The sequence below is a fragment of the Sciurus vulgaris genome (genome assembly GCF_902686455.1).
Source record: "Sciurus vulgaris genome assembly, chromosome: 6".
Classification (NCBI taxonomy): domain Eukaryota; kingdom Metazoa; phylum Chordata; class Mammalia; order Rodentia; family Sciuridae; genus Sciurus; species Sciurus vulgaris.
The window spans coordinates 76,794,552-76,811,956 of NC_136466.1; the positions used below are offsets into that span (position 1 = coordinate 76,794,552).

The 17,405-nt window shown below is 36.9% G+C and overlaps 1 protein-coding gene across 1 annotated transcript in view; it reads right to left on the reverse strand.

The window, feature by feature from the left end:
• The window catches only part of MAN2A1 (mannosidase alpha class 2A member 1), a 184,917-nt gene that overhangs the window by 20,955 nt on the left and 146,557 nt on the right, over positions 1 to 17,405 (reverse strand). The window contains exons 17-19 of the mRNA XM_079143501.1: positions 7,346 to 7,479; positions 4,570 to 4,711; positions 2,043 to 2,176 (exon numbers count right to left, since the gene is read on the reverse strand). Of these exons, the coding sequence (XP_078999627.1) occupies positions 2,043 to 2,176; positions 4,570 to 4,711; positions 7,346 to 7,479 (410 nt within the window). The remainder of the gene's footprint in view (positions 1 to 2,042; positions 2,177 to 4,569; positions 4,712 to 7,345; positions 7,480 to 17,405) is intronic.

The following is a 17,405-nucleotide window of genomic DNA, read 5'->3' on the forward strand; positions in this document are numbered from 1 at the left end:
TTTGTTTACAATAAAAAAAAAAAAAAAAAAAAAAAAAAAGAAGACATCAGAGGGGTTAAGCAGAGGGCAACAAGGCTAGATTTGGTCTAGAAGAAAATCAAAACCAAAAATCTACTCTGTCTACTGGGTTAAGGACAGCTATGTCAGAAAGAAGAAAGCAAGGTGGAGATACCTAGACCAGATCCAGGAAATAAATGGTGTCAGTTTAGATCAGGTGGTGGAAGTAAAGAAGTTTACACATTGAAATACTCAGGGCATGAGACACTGTCCTGAGAGAATGGCTGATGAGGGAGAAGTGACCTTCAGGACTGACTCCTAGGTGTCTGGCACAGCACTGGATGGATGCTGTGCTTGTCACTGAGAGGGGGAGGGGGAGGGAGATCAGGAGAGTGATGTTGGATATGCCAAGCAGGAGGTACATTTATGAACATCGAAGGAAATATCAGGAAGGAACCAGATAGATGAGTTTGGAGGTCAGAGGCAAGATCAAGCTAGTATATGTGATTCGTGGGTTCCATTTTTGTAGAGGGATGTACTAAAACCATGAACTAGAAGAACTGCCAAAGAACAGTGTATAAATGAGAAAAGGAGCCTGGCGGGTTCCAGTATTTAATGACTGAGAAAAGAATTAGCAGAGAGATTAAGAACTGCCAAAGAGGTAGGAGGAAAATCAGGTAAACATGGCACTGTGGAAGCGTTGGCCAGGCAGCACTTCAAGTGATAAGATCAGTGTCAAAGGCTGCTGAAGGGTGGATTTAGTTACACTGGCAAAAGCTCTCTCAGTGTATGATGGAGGCTCGAGCTATAATGAAGTGCACCTTGTGTGAGAAGGATATCATAAAATGATCTCAACTCATAACTCCGACTCACCTGAGTAGGAGATAGCAGCACAGGGGAAAAGAGAGTGTGAGTTTGAGTGGGGGCTGTTTTCTTTTATTTTTAGCAGAAGAACAAAGATTATTTAACAGACAATGGAAAGAATCTCTTAGGTAAGTGCTGGCCTATGAGGGGGAGGGGAGAGGGAAGGAAAGAAGATGGGCAGTAAAAAGATCCTGAGGCAGGCGGGGGGGGGGGGTGTACAGTGCCAAGGACAACTGGAAAGGTTGCCTAAGCAGAAGGTGGGAGGAGGCTTGGTATCTAGAACAGAGAGGTCTGAATAGTGACTGATTTCCCTATAAAGTGGAAAGCGAGGTCACTGGCTGGAAGAATAGAAAAGATTGTAAATGGTCAGTATAGAAAAGAGAACAGAGTAAGAAGAAAAGGGCCACGTCCAAGGTCATCTGAGGGGTGTGTGTAGTTTATGGAGAACTCTGAGGCTCACTCTCCTGTCACCTGAGTAACTAGTATATTATCTCTAAGGTCCAGTACCACTTTTGTCAGATTTTTGCTTAGAGGAATAAAAGTTGATTATGCAAGATAAACAGATGAATACATTTTCCATCAGTGAATCAAAGATTAAAATGAGACCATTAAAGTTTAAAATAAATTCTATCACCCAAATTTAATCAGAAGTTCTTAGTGTGTGACTAAATTCCAGTCTTTAATTCTTATCTAGCTCAATTTTTACTTATATTTTTAATTTTAATTTTTTTGAATACTGGGGATTGAACCCAGAGGTGTTCTACCACTGAGTCACACAACCAGCCCTTTTTGTAAATTTTGAGAGACTGTCTTGCTAAGTTGCCCAGACTGGCCTTGAACCTCCTGCCTCAGTCTCCTGAGTTGCTGGGATTATAGGCATGGACCACTATGGTTGGCTTAGCTCAAGTTTGAAACTCTTATTTCTTTCAAAATAATTTCAGGAAATTTTACCCAAACTGCTTATGTGACTTTATTTTTTATCTGCATAATATGCAAAAATAAAATGACCTAAATGCAAATCTTACACAGGGCTTATAACTAAGATTTTCTGTCAATGTGGGCTGAATCTGTTACACAGATATATCAACAATGGAAATTGTAAAATGAATTTTAAAACTACAGTTATTTCAAATTTTGGGTGACAAAGAACCAACATCATTATGCTAGTTATTTTTTCCTACCATATCTGCATCACTTCTTTTTTCTAGTAGTAGTCGAAATAAATTAGCTGTAATCTTGTTATCGATGACACCTTGCCCAAGGCCACGATTATCATCTTGCATGAGTCTTCGATCCATGATGACCTCAATATCACCTAACAAACAAAGAAACTGACCAGGATTATTTAATACGGATATTCATTAAGGATCATTTAAGTAGAAGCCATGATGACTTGCTTTAAATTTCTGGGCCAATTCAGGAGGTGAATCTCAACACCCCATGGTACCAAGGACTTTCTTTTGGTAACAGTTCAAAGCAGCTACAATAAGTTCATAAAACAAGATAGAGTTTCTGCTTCTCTTCATTAATGTTTAGCAATACCTGATAAGAAATTTTAAAATAGAATAGATCAAAACTTACATGAAATATTTTTTTAAAAAATTAGCCTGAAAAGTAGATTAAGTTTTTCAGAATTTTTAGTGCCAGCATTTGGAATAAAAATATTTATGAGGTTTCTTATGAAACATATTACAAACATGTAGTAGAAAGATATATACTGTGCACAGGATCTAACAAGATTTGCAAATAAAATTTAGGTTGCTTGATATGTGGCGATTCTCTGAAGAAGTCCTAGAGTTTGGAGACACCCAACTACGTGCTCCCTTCTCTGATATTGTGTTAGCAGTGATCGCCACTGTCCTGCCAGTGCTCTGGCTTTAAAAGGGTCATATCTGGTTGTTTCATTTGCCATGTGATAATTCCACATTTCCTCTCGTCTAAGTTATAAACTAATGAGTAGGTTATGAAATTACGAAGTGAAAGAACTAAAATCAGAATCATTCAAGATTGTACTTAAGACTTTAAAAGCTAAAGTTACACATACTTTAAAAATACATGTAGAGTTATTCATGTCCATTACCACACTAAATGATCAATTGGCTTTAAAGGGAAATAGCTAACCCAGAAGATTTTTAATAACTATTACTCATTTTAGTTTCTTTCTCATTGGTTTAGATGTCTAATACATGAAATTGCTAGAGAAGAGTTGAATTATCACTGTTACTCTCTCCATGTTTTAGGAAATCACCATTTACGACTTTCTTCAGGAGTTAACTGTAGATCTAGAGTCTATCGCTTTACACCCAAATCAGTAAATCAATCTCCTGGCAACTTCTAATTCTTTTCCTGCCTCCAAACCTTGGTTCATACAACATGAGACAGTTTGCAATTTTCTGGACTGTACTCAAATTGTCTTTATTCAAATACTACGGCTATATGAGTGTTTCTAATAGAAGCAGAAGAGCTTGATTTCTCAGCCTGTCTTCACTGGGTAGTAAGATAATACTCTCAGTCTATCACTGCTTGAGTCTAATGTCTATTTAGACCACAACTTTGAAAATTTAAGGCAGGGTTTAAAAATGGGTGGTTCAAGAGTTTATATGATACAAAGATATTTTGTCTACACAGTGTTTTTTTTTTAATTTAAAATTTAAAAAAAAATCATGTAAACATTTATAGATTCCATAACTTCAAGTAAAATTCCAGACTTCTGAACTCTTCTTCAAAAACTGAAATATTTAGGAACAAAGGGCCCTTATCCCTATGGCAAACATTGAAGGGCACTAGGTAGTGGATTGTAAATGGGAAAAACACTCTGCAGTGTGTCTGTGTCCCTATCACTCCCCATCAATGACGAACATGAAGTCATTATTTTCATATGTGAAGCCATGTCTTCAGAACACAACTTCACATGACATTGTCTAATGAATGTCACAAAGAAAAATGAGAAGTAGAAATTTCTTGTGTGTGGAAGCACAGAATGCATGCAGATGCTATGTAAAAATTGGGTTTGTGTCAAAGGACACATAAGGTGTCTGTACTCATTTATTACCTGTCTGGCTCCTTCAGATATTTATTATTTGTAACACTTAATAGGTAAAAAGATGAGCAATTGATAACCTATTTAAAACTATGCAGTATAATGGATCAAAACCTCTCAACAGAAAGTTTTATAAAAACGAATCAGTTTCTACTGCCTATTTCATCTTTCTTTACATTGCTTTCTCTCTTTTCGAATCCTTGAAGTTGTACTTCTTCATACCCATATCGCCATCATCTCTACTCACCTTCTTTTGGAAGTTGCGGCATAGAAAGACCATGAGTCAGAAAGAACCTAACTTTAAACTCCAACTTCACATCTTTGCAAACTTAGCCAAGTTTTTTAAACTCGTAGAGTCTGAGTTCCCACATCTAGTAAATTACAATAGTGATAGGGATCTGATCTATGCAAACAACAGACTATCACAAGAAGCAAGTTACCTTTAAAAACAATGGTGACATGGAGGCCAAATGTTCTTTACCTGATGATTAAGAAAATTCATAATTTTATGCTAAAACTATCTAACAGCCTGCTTTTTGAAAGAAAAAGCTGGAAAGAAAACAGGCAGGTTTTAATTGAACAGGATAATTAATACATTTGGTCACTGAAAAATTATACAATTAGAACTGCAATCTTTCAGAGCAAAAAAGAATTTAAACAACACATACCACTTTTCAAACTGGAAACACCTGAAGACTGAGCAGAGAGCAGTGTCAACCGATGCTTGGCATCCTGGATATATGCCATTGTAGTCATTGGGTAGACATTTGCTTGAAGAGGCAATTTGCTCAAAGTCCTTCTAGGTTGAATCTATAAAATCAAACAATTCTTTTAAAAAATGTGATATTTACTTTTATACTTTTACAAATTAGTATTAAATATTTAGTACTGAGCTGTCTTCTAAAAAGACTTAAGTTTCCTTTCTTGTTTAAGCAAAGAGATAATTCAAAAATTAAAATATTTCTTAAAACATAATGAAGACAAATCACAAGGATCTTAGAAAACGAATTTTAAGTGGGAAAGGTATAACTTGTCCAGATTTTTTAAATAGGCATTTCTATTTAAATTCAGAATAAAAATGGCTAACAAAAGTCTTCTGTTTCATATTTGCATAAAACAAATTATAAAGGTATTAAGTATTCATTTCTCATCTAAATCTAACATACTGCTTTTGTAATGAATGCTAAGCATAATAGCTCTCTATTCCTTTCAAGACATATCTCCCATTATTCTTGAATCAGTTCTAATAAATACCACAGATCTCCCCACCAAATCCTCTAACAGATTATAATCAAATGCATATTTATATTTAAAAGCCATTCAACATTTAGCTTCAATGTAGATAGTTCTAAATTTTGGTTTCTCATTGCCCAGTATTTGAACACGTGGAATAGTAATTTATCTTTTGAGAGAGACTGTCAGAACCCCAAAGCCAGTCTGGGTAACTAACTAATTCTAACTTCAGGACTCTGATCCAGTGAATCATACACCACTTAAAAATGCCACCTCTTCCTTAAACTTATGAAAGTTTGACATGAAACTCAAGAAAATGAGAGGTACAAAGTTAGCCTAAGAGTTAACATGTACTGAGTGCCCAATAATGGAAGGACGGTCCTTAGTACTTCACAGATCTGATCTTTAAATATTCCTACAACCCTGCAGTGTGTTTCTCAACTCACTGATTGTATTAGGTTGAATACTGTACCCTCATATTCTTTTCTACCTATGACCTGCAAATGTAATTTTATTTTTAAAAGAGCCTCTGCAGAAAAAGATGAGGCCATACTGAATCAGGGTGGTTCTTAACTCAATGCCTGGTGTACTTATAAATAGGAAAATTTGGACAGAGAGAAAGAGATGTAGGGAGAACACCAGTTACTAAAAGGTGAGAAACTGGAGTGATATATCCACAAACCCAGGAATGACAGAGACTGTGGCAACCAGCTGCAGCTAGGAAGAGGAAAGGAAGGTTATTTCCCTAGATCTTTCTAAGGGAATATGCCCTGTCCACACCCTGACTTTAGATGTCTGGCCTCCAGAACTGTGGAGGAACAAAGTTCTGTTGTTATAAGTCACCCAGTTTTTGGTACTCTGTATGGAAACTCTAGGAAATTAATACACTGCTCAAGCAACTGTAAATTGTTACCAAAAAAAAGCTATCTTGAAAGTTCTCTATTTCTCCTTCCCAATACTGATCTTCCCATCCCAATTAATCTGTACCCTTAAATTTATACAAAGAAATGTTCAAAACTGTCATAACTGTATTGTTGCTCCTCGCATCAGGCACCTGCAGGTCTAGATTTCTAGTTTTGTCTAGGTACTTTATTTCCAAAGCTAAAAGATAATTTAAGAAATATTTAAATGATAGACAAATATACTATTTTTTTCTTTTTACTCACATGATTAATCCCTGAAAAGATTTTTGTCTATCCATTTTTACTAAGTTTTCTCATTCATGTATACACCCACACATACAAATAATTGCTTCTGTGAGATTTTAAGAAAACACTCTTTTTGTATACAAAGAAAATGAATCATCATAAAGTCAGGGTTTCATTTGAAAACTAAACGGCTGTAGTTGAATTAGTATGTTAATCGGAATGTATGTTGCAATTTCTGTGCTTTGGAAAGATTTAAATTTAACTTTTGGAGGAAATCTCACAAGAGAACTTTTTTATCACAGCCCTTTCCACTTATCCCAGTTGAAAATCAAAGCAAAAAACGTATGTTGTGAAATTATTTCTATTCATAGCCGGAAATTCTAAAATGTTAATGTTTCAAAACCATGTTCACGTTTTTAATAGTATTATTTCAAAGATATGTTGTCACACTCATATACTCAATAATATGGAGGTTGAGGTAATAATCAGGAATTCTTCTAACTTCTGCTAAAGAGAATTAACAATCTGAAAAAAATTATACAAGTTTTGTTACTGCTATTTAACACTATTTCATGAAAATTTTGATTAAATATGTACCTGCCCATATTTCTAAACAGATATATATTTGTCTATGTATAAATGTAAACACACATTGATAAAGAGAAGGAATTTAAAAATACACAAGGATTAAATGAAATATAAACAAACTAATTTCTGATGAGGATTAAAAAAGTCATCAATCCCTAATTATAGTTCCTTTTTAGCAAATAAATTCCTATAGATATGTATATTTTAGCATCAAGGTATCTAACTGCATAATGGTCACCAAATATTCCTTTGAAAAAAAGAAAAACCTTATAAACAGATGTTCTAGAAAAAAATAGTCTTTCAAGTATTTGTTCTAATTTTGGAAATCTGACTGAATATAGAACCTAAAATTGTCTGTTAAGTAGTTTTATTTTAGAAATAGTATATTTTTCAAAGAATCCAAAATGAACAGCCTATTATCATATACAAAAATCATACATTAATAGACCAACACTTAGATTCTTAGGAATATTACCTGATAGCCATTTAGGTCAGTATAAAACCTATTTTGACTGTTTATGTTAGAAGAAATTCTCATTGCAATCTCACGGTTAAATACATCTTGGATGTTCACGGTATTAGAAATTTCCACAGAATGCCCTTCTATTCCTATATTTAAAAGAAGAAAAGAAGGTACATATTTAAAAAAAGACAATTATTGTCCAGACTTTCTTAAATATAGTGTAGAGAATGCCTTCAAAAGTTACATACTATTATGGCTTGAATATAAGGTGTCACCCTCAAAGCTTTTGTTATTAAAGTCATGTTCAGAGGTTTAAATGATTAAATTATGAGAACTATGAATTAATTGGTGGATTAATCCATCTGATGGGGTTAGTAATTTGAATAAACTGACTAGGTGGTATCTGCAGGCAAGTGGGTTGTGGCTGAAGAAAGTAGGTCACTGGGGGTACACCTCTGGGGTTTATATTTCCCTGTCACCTAGCTAGTGCAAATGTGTGCATATGCTCTCCTTCTCTCTCCCTCTCTCGGCTTCCTTGCCACCATGAGCAGAGCAGTGCTTCTCTGTCTTGCTCTTCTGCCATGATGTTTCATCTTATCTTGGGCCTAGAGCAATGGAGTTGGTCAACAACGGACTGAACCTCTGAAACCGTGAGCCAAAATAAACTTCTACTCCTCTACGTTGTTCTTATCAGGTACTTTGGTTATAGTGACTACAAACTGACTAACACACATACAACAACCTGTTTACTATTTCATATCTTTACCATTGCTCACATACTGAATAGTGTCACAATTTATTTTTTCTCTTTTTTAATATTAGATTGCAGAGAGCATTTATTCAGGGGCACATGTAATGCAACAAAAGGATAATGAAGTTGGACTGATATAAATACAGATGACATATAACATATCACTGATTCTCCAATGAGTTCTGAGGGAAAGAAAGACATTAAATGAGAAGGATGACATTAAAAGTTGGCTGGGGTTGTAGCTCAGTGGTAGAGCACTTGCCTCACACAAGCTCCTCAGAACCACATAAATAAATGAAATAAAGGTATTGTGTCCATCTACAACTAAGAACAAAAATTTTAAAAAATTGTTAACAAAAAAAAAAAGAAAAAGAAAATGTCAGTCCCATTCCAGGCCAATCCACCTCTCATCTGCACCACTGTTCCCATCAGACACATCGTAGCTCATTTCTCTACCTTCATCTCCTTGTACAGGAGAAATATGAGCCAGTGAAATTTATGCTCTGTTGGTTCAAGACATAGTGCATTATTGCCTACAATCTACTTCTAGGAAAAGAGACAGCAGATCCGATGAAATGATTTATGAAACCAATATTAACATATTAGTATTTGTGGACTATAATCAGCAGAACTCCCTAGAAGTTAAATCAATTTTAATTGAGTTTGGCATCTCTTAGGACCCAAAGTTATAAAGTGATCCATTCTACCTTTTGCCACATAAGGCAGAAGACAGCTTGAAAAAGTCCCAGATAAATCAAATTTAATGTGTTTGCTAGTATCATTCTACCCAAACTGTCATCAGGTCCTTGGTGAAGCCTCTGGTCAATTTCAGTGATGGAGAGAGAGAAGTTGTGAGGAAATCCAACATGCTCAATACAGACAGAGAATATGTGAGACATCTCAGGATCTTCTGGAGACAGTAGTTAGGAAAGTGGTTGTAAGGAGAGAGACTGCCCTATCCTACTTCATAAAGCTGATTTTTTGAAGTTCTAAGAACCCTGGAAACTTACCTATAGTTTTACTTCCATTACCTACTTCTCCTCACTACTCTTCACACATGGTCCCCTCTGTGCTGATAACCAGCAAACTCCTTAAACAAAGAAGGTTGTAGAAAGTAAAACAGGGAAAGAAAGAACAGCATAAAGAAGACTCTTTTCCTAAGAGTTAAGAAGAATCCCCATAGCTTATTGAAAGTGATAGCAAACAAGTAAGGAAAGTGAGTTTGACTCTTTGGAATCTGTGGAAACATGTAAATCCAGTTAGTCTAGGCATTACAGGTATCTATGAAAAATACACTAGAAATTATAAAATATAAATAATAATAGATGATGATGAGTAGTACTAAATGGGCTGAAGTCTCTATTTATTGAATCTTCAGAATGCTCACAGAATTGCTCTTCCAACTCAGCCATCTCAACTGAAGTTAACTTGGGTTTCTTACTACACATTCATAAAACTACTATGAGCTAGGCCTGATGGTGCACACCTGTAATACCAGTGAATGGGGAGGCTGAGGCCTTAAGTAACTTAGCAAGACCCTGTTTCAAAATAAAAAATAAAAAAGGCTGGGGATGTAGCTCAGTGGTAAAGTGCTCCCTGGGTTTGATCCCCAGTACCCAAAACAAAACTATTATGAATAGAAAAAAGGGGAATACCCCCAATTTTTAATGGCCATAGTGTGAACCACTTGCAGGTTAAATATAAACATCTCCACCATTACCAGGTTAAAAAAAAAAAAAATCAAACAGTACAACAGAATTTTCTTTGAACCAGGAAACATATTGCTCTGAATACAAACTTTGCTTTTACTATGTTTGCATTAATCAGAATAATTTTTAAAGCCTAAATGAAATGCATATGTAATTTTAATAGATAAGTGTTTACAAGAGAAAAGCAACAAAAAACCCCCACAAACTCAAAACAGGGGTTGAGATTGAAGCTCAAAGGCAGAGAATATGCTTAGGATGTACAAGGCCCTGGATTCAATCCCAGCACCAAAGAACCCCCAAAACCAAAATACAGCACAAGGAATGATAGCACTCATGTATCACTTAGCATAGAAGATGACAAGAAGTTAACTTAAATCTAGTGGAAGCATTTAGAGGTTTTAGCACTATTTTATGTTTTCTTCTCTCTATGGTGGATATTCTCTCAGGGGTCAAGAGAATACATGAAATGAAGCAAGTCTTAACAAGGGAGAACATCGTTAATTTCAATTCACATAACTCCAGAAAACATTTACAAAGAACATGCTTCAAGGAAAAATTAATAATTTCACATTACCTCTGGCAATAATAAATTATTTGCATTGAGAAAGTCATCTTTGTCAAGTTTAGTATGATACTCAGATCCTGTTGAGGCAACAAATTCTTCAAGTTGTTTAAAAGGCTCATTCACAATTTGGCAAGACAGACTTTTAAAATAGGATCAAACTTAATATGTCTATTTATGAACAACAACAACAAAAAACCCTAAAATAACAAAAAGTAAATAGTAAAAGCAAGTTGGTATTCCTGAGTTCTCAAAGAGAATTGATTACATTTTAAAGCACTGTGTTTGTGTGTGTGTGTGTGTGTGTGTGTGTGAGAGAGAGAGAGAGAGAGAGAGAGAGAGAGAGAGAGAGAGAGAGAGAGAAAGAGAAAGCGAGAGAGCGAGCACCAATTTTTGCCCTTCTATGTTCACATTCCCCTAAGGTATGCCTTTGCCAAAGGAGCCCGTGGGATGGAAGGGAGAATGTCCCTGAGCACAGGGATAAATAAATATCATGGGACCCAGGGTTCACTGGATCTCTGCAGCACGTGGCAGCAAAAGTGCTGGATTATGGTTTAGATATGAGGTATCCCCCAAAACTCCAGTGTTCGTGCAGGAATGTTCAGAGGTGAAATTATTACGTTATGAGAGCTGTAACCTAATGGGTAGATTAATTGATTTGATGGATTAATAATTTGAAAGAAATACTGGGTGGAAACTGCAGGCAGGTGGTGCATGGCTGAAGGAGGTACGTACGTCACAGGGGAGTGCCCTTGGAAACTGTATCTTGTCCCCTGACACCCTCACACTCTCTATTGCCTGCCTGCCACAGTGGAGCCGCTTTTCTCTGTCACACTCTTCCATCATGATGCTCCAGCCCAGAACAAGGGAGTCAGTTCAACACAGACTAAGCCCTCTGAAACTATGAGCCAAGATAAACTGCTCCTTCTCCTAAGTTGCTGGTCATGTATTTGGAGAGTGGTGACAAAAAGCTGACTAATGGTTGTTACTTTTACCAAAGTGGTTCACTCTGGGCCTGGGTACACAGGATGGCCTACAGCCTTCTGTGTTTTCTGCAATCCTGGGAAAGGAACTGACTCCTACTTTACAAGATTAGCCCACTGAGGGGAGAAAGGAGTGAAGCCATTACCTTGATTTATACATGAGAAGTAAGTGTCCTTCTTGCTATTAATACCTGCCCTACTGGAGAAGAGAGAATTAAGGTAGTTTATTCTTGCTAACACAAACAATGAAGGGTCAGAGATAGTCCACAGTTGAAAAGTTGCAAAAAAGAGGCCAAGAAAGTACCACTCCACTAAACTCCTCTATGCTGTTGACTCTGGTCTCACATCTGGAACTGGGGCTGTTGGTTTTACTCCCTAGAACCTATTAATTTCTCATACACAGAGACTGTCCTACACAGTATCTTTACATTCCAGTTCTTAACATTCTGGCCACATGATAAGTGCTAAATGTTAAACAGAAATAGCTAAGATGCAAGAGCCTGTCCATCACACAGATGTTTGCTGACATGGGAGGAAAGTGAACTGTGCTATGAGTAAAGTTTAAGTAGCTGGGAAGATGAAGGAATAAGGATTTTCACTGTGAGCAAATGTGTGCACATTAGAATACAAGCTCCCCAAATACAGGGATCATGTCTTATTTAGCTTTATGCTCCCAGCACACAGAAGGTGTACCACAAATGTCTTCAGAGTGAGGCGGGCAGCTAAGATGCAAAGGCAGTAGTTTCCTGTTACTGATATTACTATGTGCCATATGCTTACCAGATGCTTTACATTTAGTCTTGGTCCTAAGCCTGGTAGGAAATCACTTGCCTGCGCTCATGAGGCCAGCAGCACCAGGACTAACTGTTCAGGCATTATGCCTCACTGGCAGAATGACTGGAGAAAGATAAATTTACTTTCAGACCAAGTACTGAGAAAAGGCTTGCAGCAACCCTTGAGTAGAAAGATGTCCATATTTAATGAGAGAAAGACAGAAAGGGTGTTGAATTGGGATCTTATATATCAGCTATTTAACTGAGTAAAATATAATTAAGGTGTTGCAAGGCTTGCCTAACCCTCTTTAAAAGAGCCCCAAACACTTATAAAAAATTGGGAACATGTGGGCTGGGGAGATAGCTCAGTCAGTAGAGTACTTGCCTAGCACAAAGCCCTAGGTTCGATCCCAAGCACTGCCCAAAAAAAAAAAAAAAAAATTAGGAACATGTTCTATTACACAGCAGTTCCTCCTCACTGTATCTAGCTGAGATGAGCATAGTTGTGTGCACAGGAAGTAAGCACCAGCATGTTCACTGTGTACTAGTGCTAAGAGGAAAAAGTGGGGAAACATTCTAGATGTCTATCAACAGGGAACTGAAAAACTAAAATCAGGTATAACTGTGCTATGGGATGCTGCGTAGGAAATGAAAACAATGAGGTAGATGTCTATTCTGGCAGAGATCTGATGAAAAAAGGTAAATGTAGCACTTGTATAGTATGATAAACTTTATGCTGAAAACAGACACAAACACAATACATTTCTACATGGGTAGGGGTGTTTGTTATAACCTCCCTGAGGAGCAGATAGGGACAGACACATATTCTAGAAAGGGTTGTAAAATTTTTGTCTAAAGGGTATGTGTATATGTTATTTGTATTTAAAAAACAATTTTCAACATTTTGAAAGGAAAAACATTTTTCTTAAGAGGTCAGGAGGAAATGAAACCAAGTAGGTCAGGAGACTGGGTCATGTCACAGCTTCAGGAGCAAAACAGCCTCAGGCTTATAGTCATTCTAAAATGATGCTGGTCTCCCTTAGAGCCTTTGCCCACAGGGTAGATCAGTAGAGCAGGGACAGAAAAGAACAAGCATCATCACCTTCTTGACAGTTGTTTAGCACCAACCTCAGAACCCAAAACAAGCACTCCTTGGAGTAGAGAAAAAACTGAAGCGTGAAGCGTATCCCCAACACCTCCCATATGTGAAAGATGAGGTGGAGGACACAGCCAGGGAAGGTGTAAAGACTCTAAGGAACACAGACGGAAAGCCTGAGGTCCCATCTCTGAGCAGCAAAGAGGATGATGGCCTTTGGCAAAACCTCAGCATCCATCCTTTCCTCTGTACTAGCTATGTTCCCCCACTCGGATCTTTGCCGTATCTATCAGGAACAGGCCAATTCAACCCTGAAGTGCAGAATCTCAGAGTTAGCCCAGTCCTCTCCAACTCTCCAGATTATCTCTTCTAGAAATTTTCAAATGCAGAGTGTCTTTTTCCCAAGGAATATACTCTGATAAATTAGATATCACTTTCAATAAACTCAACCTGTTATAGGAGTGAGAGGCAACAGCTTGGGAGAAATATCAAGACAGCCTCACTCCCCACCAAGGTTCTCATGTCTTATCAGTGCACTGAATGTGATTAAGACAAGTCATTAGCTCAGGATGAGATAACAGCAACTGGCCCATGCCCATCTAGGAAAATGAAAAGTGACAGAACCTTAGGAGAGGTATGTCTTCAAACTTTAACCAGAATTTAACATATGGCTATCAAAACACATACAATAATTCCTCAAAAAAGCTATCAAAGAGTCAAAACAAGGTCTTCAGTGAGTGTCCTGAAAACGTGGGCTCCTGGGCAAAATGGAACTTGTGGTCTAATTATTCTCCTCATCCCTGTTCCTCTGTGTCTAAGCAGGGAAGTTGACTGAGCCATCACCTCAGAGCAGAAGTCAGACAACAGCAGCTGTCATGGAAAACAAAGACTTCTGATTCTGAATATTTCCCTCTTCAAATTGGGAAGAATTTTGTATTTAAATCATCAAAAATATAAAACTTTTCCTATTACGTATTTACTTTTGTAACATTGTTTTTGTGAACTTTATTCAGCTACTCACTTGGAGGTGACACTTAGGGTTACTGATTAACACACAGTGTTTAGTTCAACATGAACAATTTTTACAACAATGAGGAACTAAGTCAACAAGGAAATGTTGTTTGTAAAAAGCAAATATTATCATGGCTATATATATTTTTACACTGTCCTCATATCTGAGACTACCAAAATAGAAATGGTAGTAACTCCCACAAGTGGATGACCTTTTCTCCATGTTGACTTTCTCAACTCATCATTCATTATAAGATCTAATTTATCCTCTGAGGCACTCCTGATTTCTAGGTCTGTAAATGTTCACATTGATTATTTCTCCACAAGTGAAAATTTTAACATCTGCTTTCATGAATACAAATTCTAGTAAATTTCATTCCATGTTTCAAATTTAAGAAAATGATGATACACCACTTTGTTCTAGCTGTAAAACACTAAATTAATAACTATCACTATGTATTGATCACTTATGAGTTTGGCACTAATCTGTATACTTTTTTTTCATTTCAGTAATTCTCATAACAATGTCAAAAAGTAAATGCATAAAGGAAGTATAGCCTTTGGCCATACAGATTGCAAATTTTGGGTAAAGATTATACCAATTTAGTTTGATATACTGGAAAAAAAACCTAAAAACTGAAAAATACACAACAGAATTGGACAGCTGCCTTTTAAAAAAAAAAAAAATCATTTTATGAAGCAAGAGGATTTTTTCAGAAGCTTTGTTTTGGAGGGAACAAACAACTACACCAAGCAGTTCTAATCTCAAAATAGATAATGAACTCAAGATAAGTGCTAACTAAAGCACTTCCCTAGGAAGTAAATACAAGAGCTCACAACACCAGAGTTTTCTTGGTTCCTTCTTCATGATTCAGGCTTGGCCTGGTCTAGGACAGGAAAGAGAATGCTGAAATAATCGGGGTGGTCAGTCTTCACCCCATTGGCACTGACAGTTTCTCTGAACCAATCTACTGCAGTTTTCCAAACAGCTCCTTCCCCAGGTGCCTTTAGATGGGAAGCTTGAATTCGAAATATCATTCCTCAGACTGATCTGCCAGAAAACAGTCCTGCCCTGGAGGCATGTCTGTTTCTTCCTTTTCTACCACTCTTTCAGAATTTCTGAGGAGGAGGAGGAGGAGGTGGTGGTATTGGCAGGGCAACAACAGAAACATACCTCTCATCAACCTTAACTCCAATGGGTGCTAAACAAAGAGAATGTGAAATACTGGTATCTGATTGGATCTTAATGAATAACATATTTTTGCAAAACATAGGGTTTCCAATTATTTGTTTTCAACAAAATTGAAGGGGGACCTAATTAGGCTGTTGGGCAGTAGATCATTAAAAAAATAGTCCATCAAACCAGGCAGAGAGGGTAGCATATGCCTGTAATCCCAGCCACTCCGAAGGCTGAGGCAGGAGGATCACAAGTTTGAAGCTAGTCTCAGAAACTTAGGAACTTAGCGAGACCCTGTCTCAAAATAAAAAATAAAAAGGGCTGGGGATATGGCTATAGTAAAGACCCCCCTGGGTTCAATCTCCACAAAAAAAAAAAAAAAAAAAGCTCATCAAAATTAATGTTTGATAGTTACTCTGACTTATGGCTTTGAATTCAGAAGGAGTTCAAAGTGTTGAATGGTAGTCCTATAACAAAACTCGTTTCATTACCAATTATTTATATGATGTTCCTTTGCATTGGCACTTATAAAAACAAAAAAGTACAGTTCATTAAATGTTTCCACTGAAACATTTTAAAAAAATCATCAAAATAGTAATATATTCATATTGTTTTGACCAGCTGCCTACTATTAATAATTTTTGTAATTCAATCTAGAAGAAACTTGACACTTAGAATCTTAATATGAATTTTAATACACATAGATAAATACAAATGATTTTGTTCCAGTGAAATAATGAAAGATTAACCAATAACAAGACTCTTAAGCATAAATATATTAAGAAAAAGTTCCAAGGGGAAGTAGAATGCAAATATGAGTTCGAGGAGAAAATATGAGTTCAGAAAGAGCTGGTGCAGGCTTTTAAAAAATGCATGATTTGGTATCAAATCTCTGCCCTTGGATATGCTTATCTTTAAGTGTCATTATTTACAATGCCAAAAATAACATTCTTTGCAATTATTTAAATGTATAGAAAAACTAGATGTCAATTTAAGAATATGTAAGGGGGGCAGGGGTTGTGGCTCAGTGATAGAGAACCTGCCTAGCATGTGTGAGGCACTGGGTTTGATCCGCAGTACCATATATAAGTAAATAAATAAAGGTCAATCAATAACTTAAAAAAAAGAATATTTAAGGGACACAGAGTTCTTCAAATTCATATGGGAACCAGGGAGTTGGATCAAACCAACTCCACTTCAGGCTTTGTGATTTCTTCCTCTCTTCTGCCTATTCAAGTAACATTTCTACAAGAGCTAGTCTCTCAACAACTCGCTTCTTTCATCAAATCTTCCCCAACTCCCTTGTCCCTTGATGACCATTCTTTCTCTTGTGACAGTTACTGTGTAACTCATTGGTGCCACTTTTCCTCTCGAGTAGATCCAATGTTTAATCATGTGCCAGGAGTCATGTTTATTAAAGTAATTCCCAACACCTCTGTGAGGCAGGCTCTGTTACTGTTGCCCCTTCAGGATGATGAAATCAAGTCCAGACAGGTAGTAACGTGCACAAGACCAAATAGCTGGTAAGCAGCAGAGTGGGGTGAGGGATGGGAACAGGACGCAGAGGCCAACCCCCGAGTCATCACGCTTCCACTGTGTTTGCCAGCCTGGAGCCCTCATTGGATTGTCAGCACAACACACATTTGTAGCGATGATAGTTCCCTGAGAAGGAGCTTTGCCTTCCACACAGCAGCTGCTGTCACACAGTCCCCAAGATAACCTCTGAGTCTGATTTTCTATAACCAGAATGTACTTCAGAGAGCCTTAAAATAACCTTCTCTTCCTTGCCTGTAGGGAATAATCAGGTTCAACACATAGCTACTTATTTCAATTTTTAAAAGTTCCAATTAACAGAAAAAAAATCCCGAGTATATTATGATATCCAAAAAATGTTTTAATTACCTAAGTCTGCCTAGTCAAAACTTACTTAATGCTTTTTACTCTTAAATAAAATTAACTATGGAATGCAGCCCTGGTGTGTGTGTGGGGGGGAATGGGGATTGATTGCAA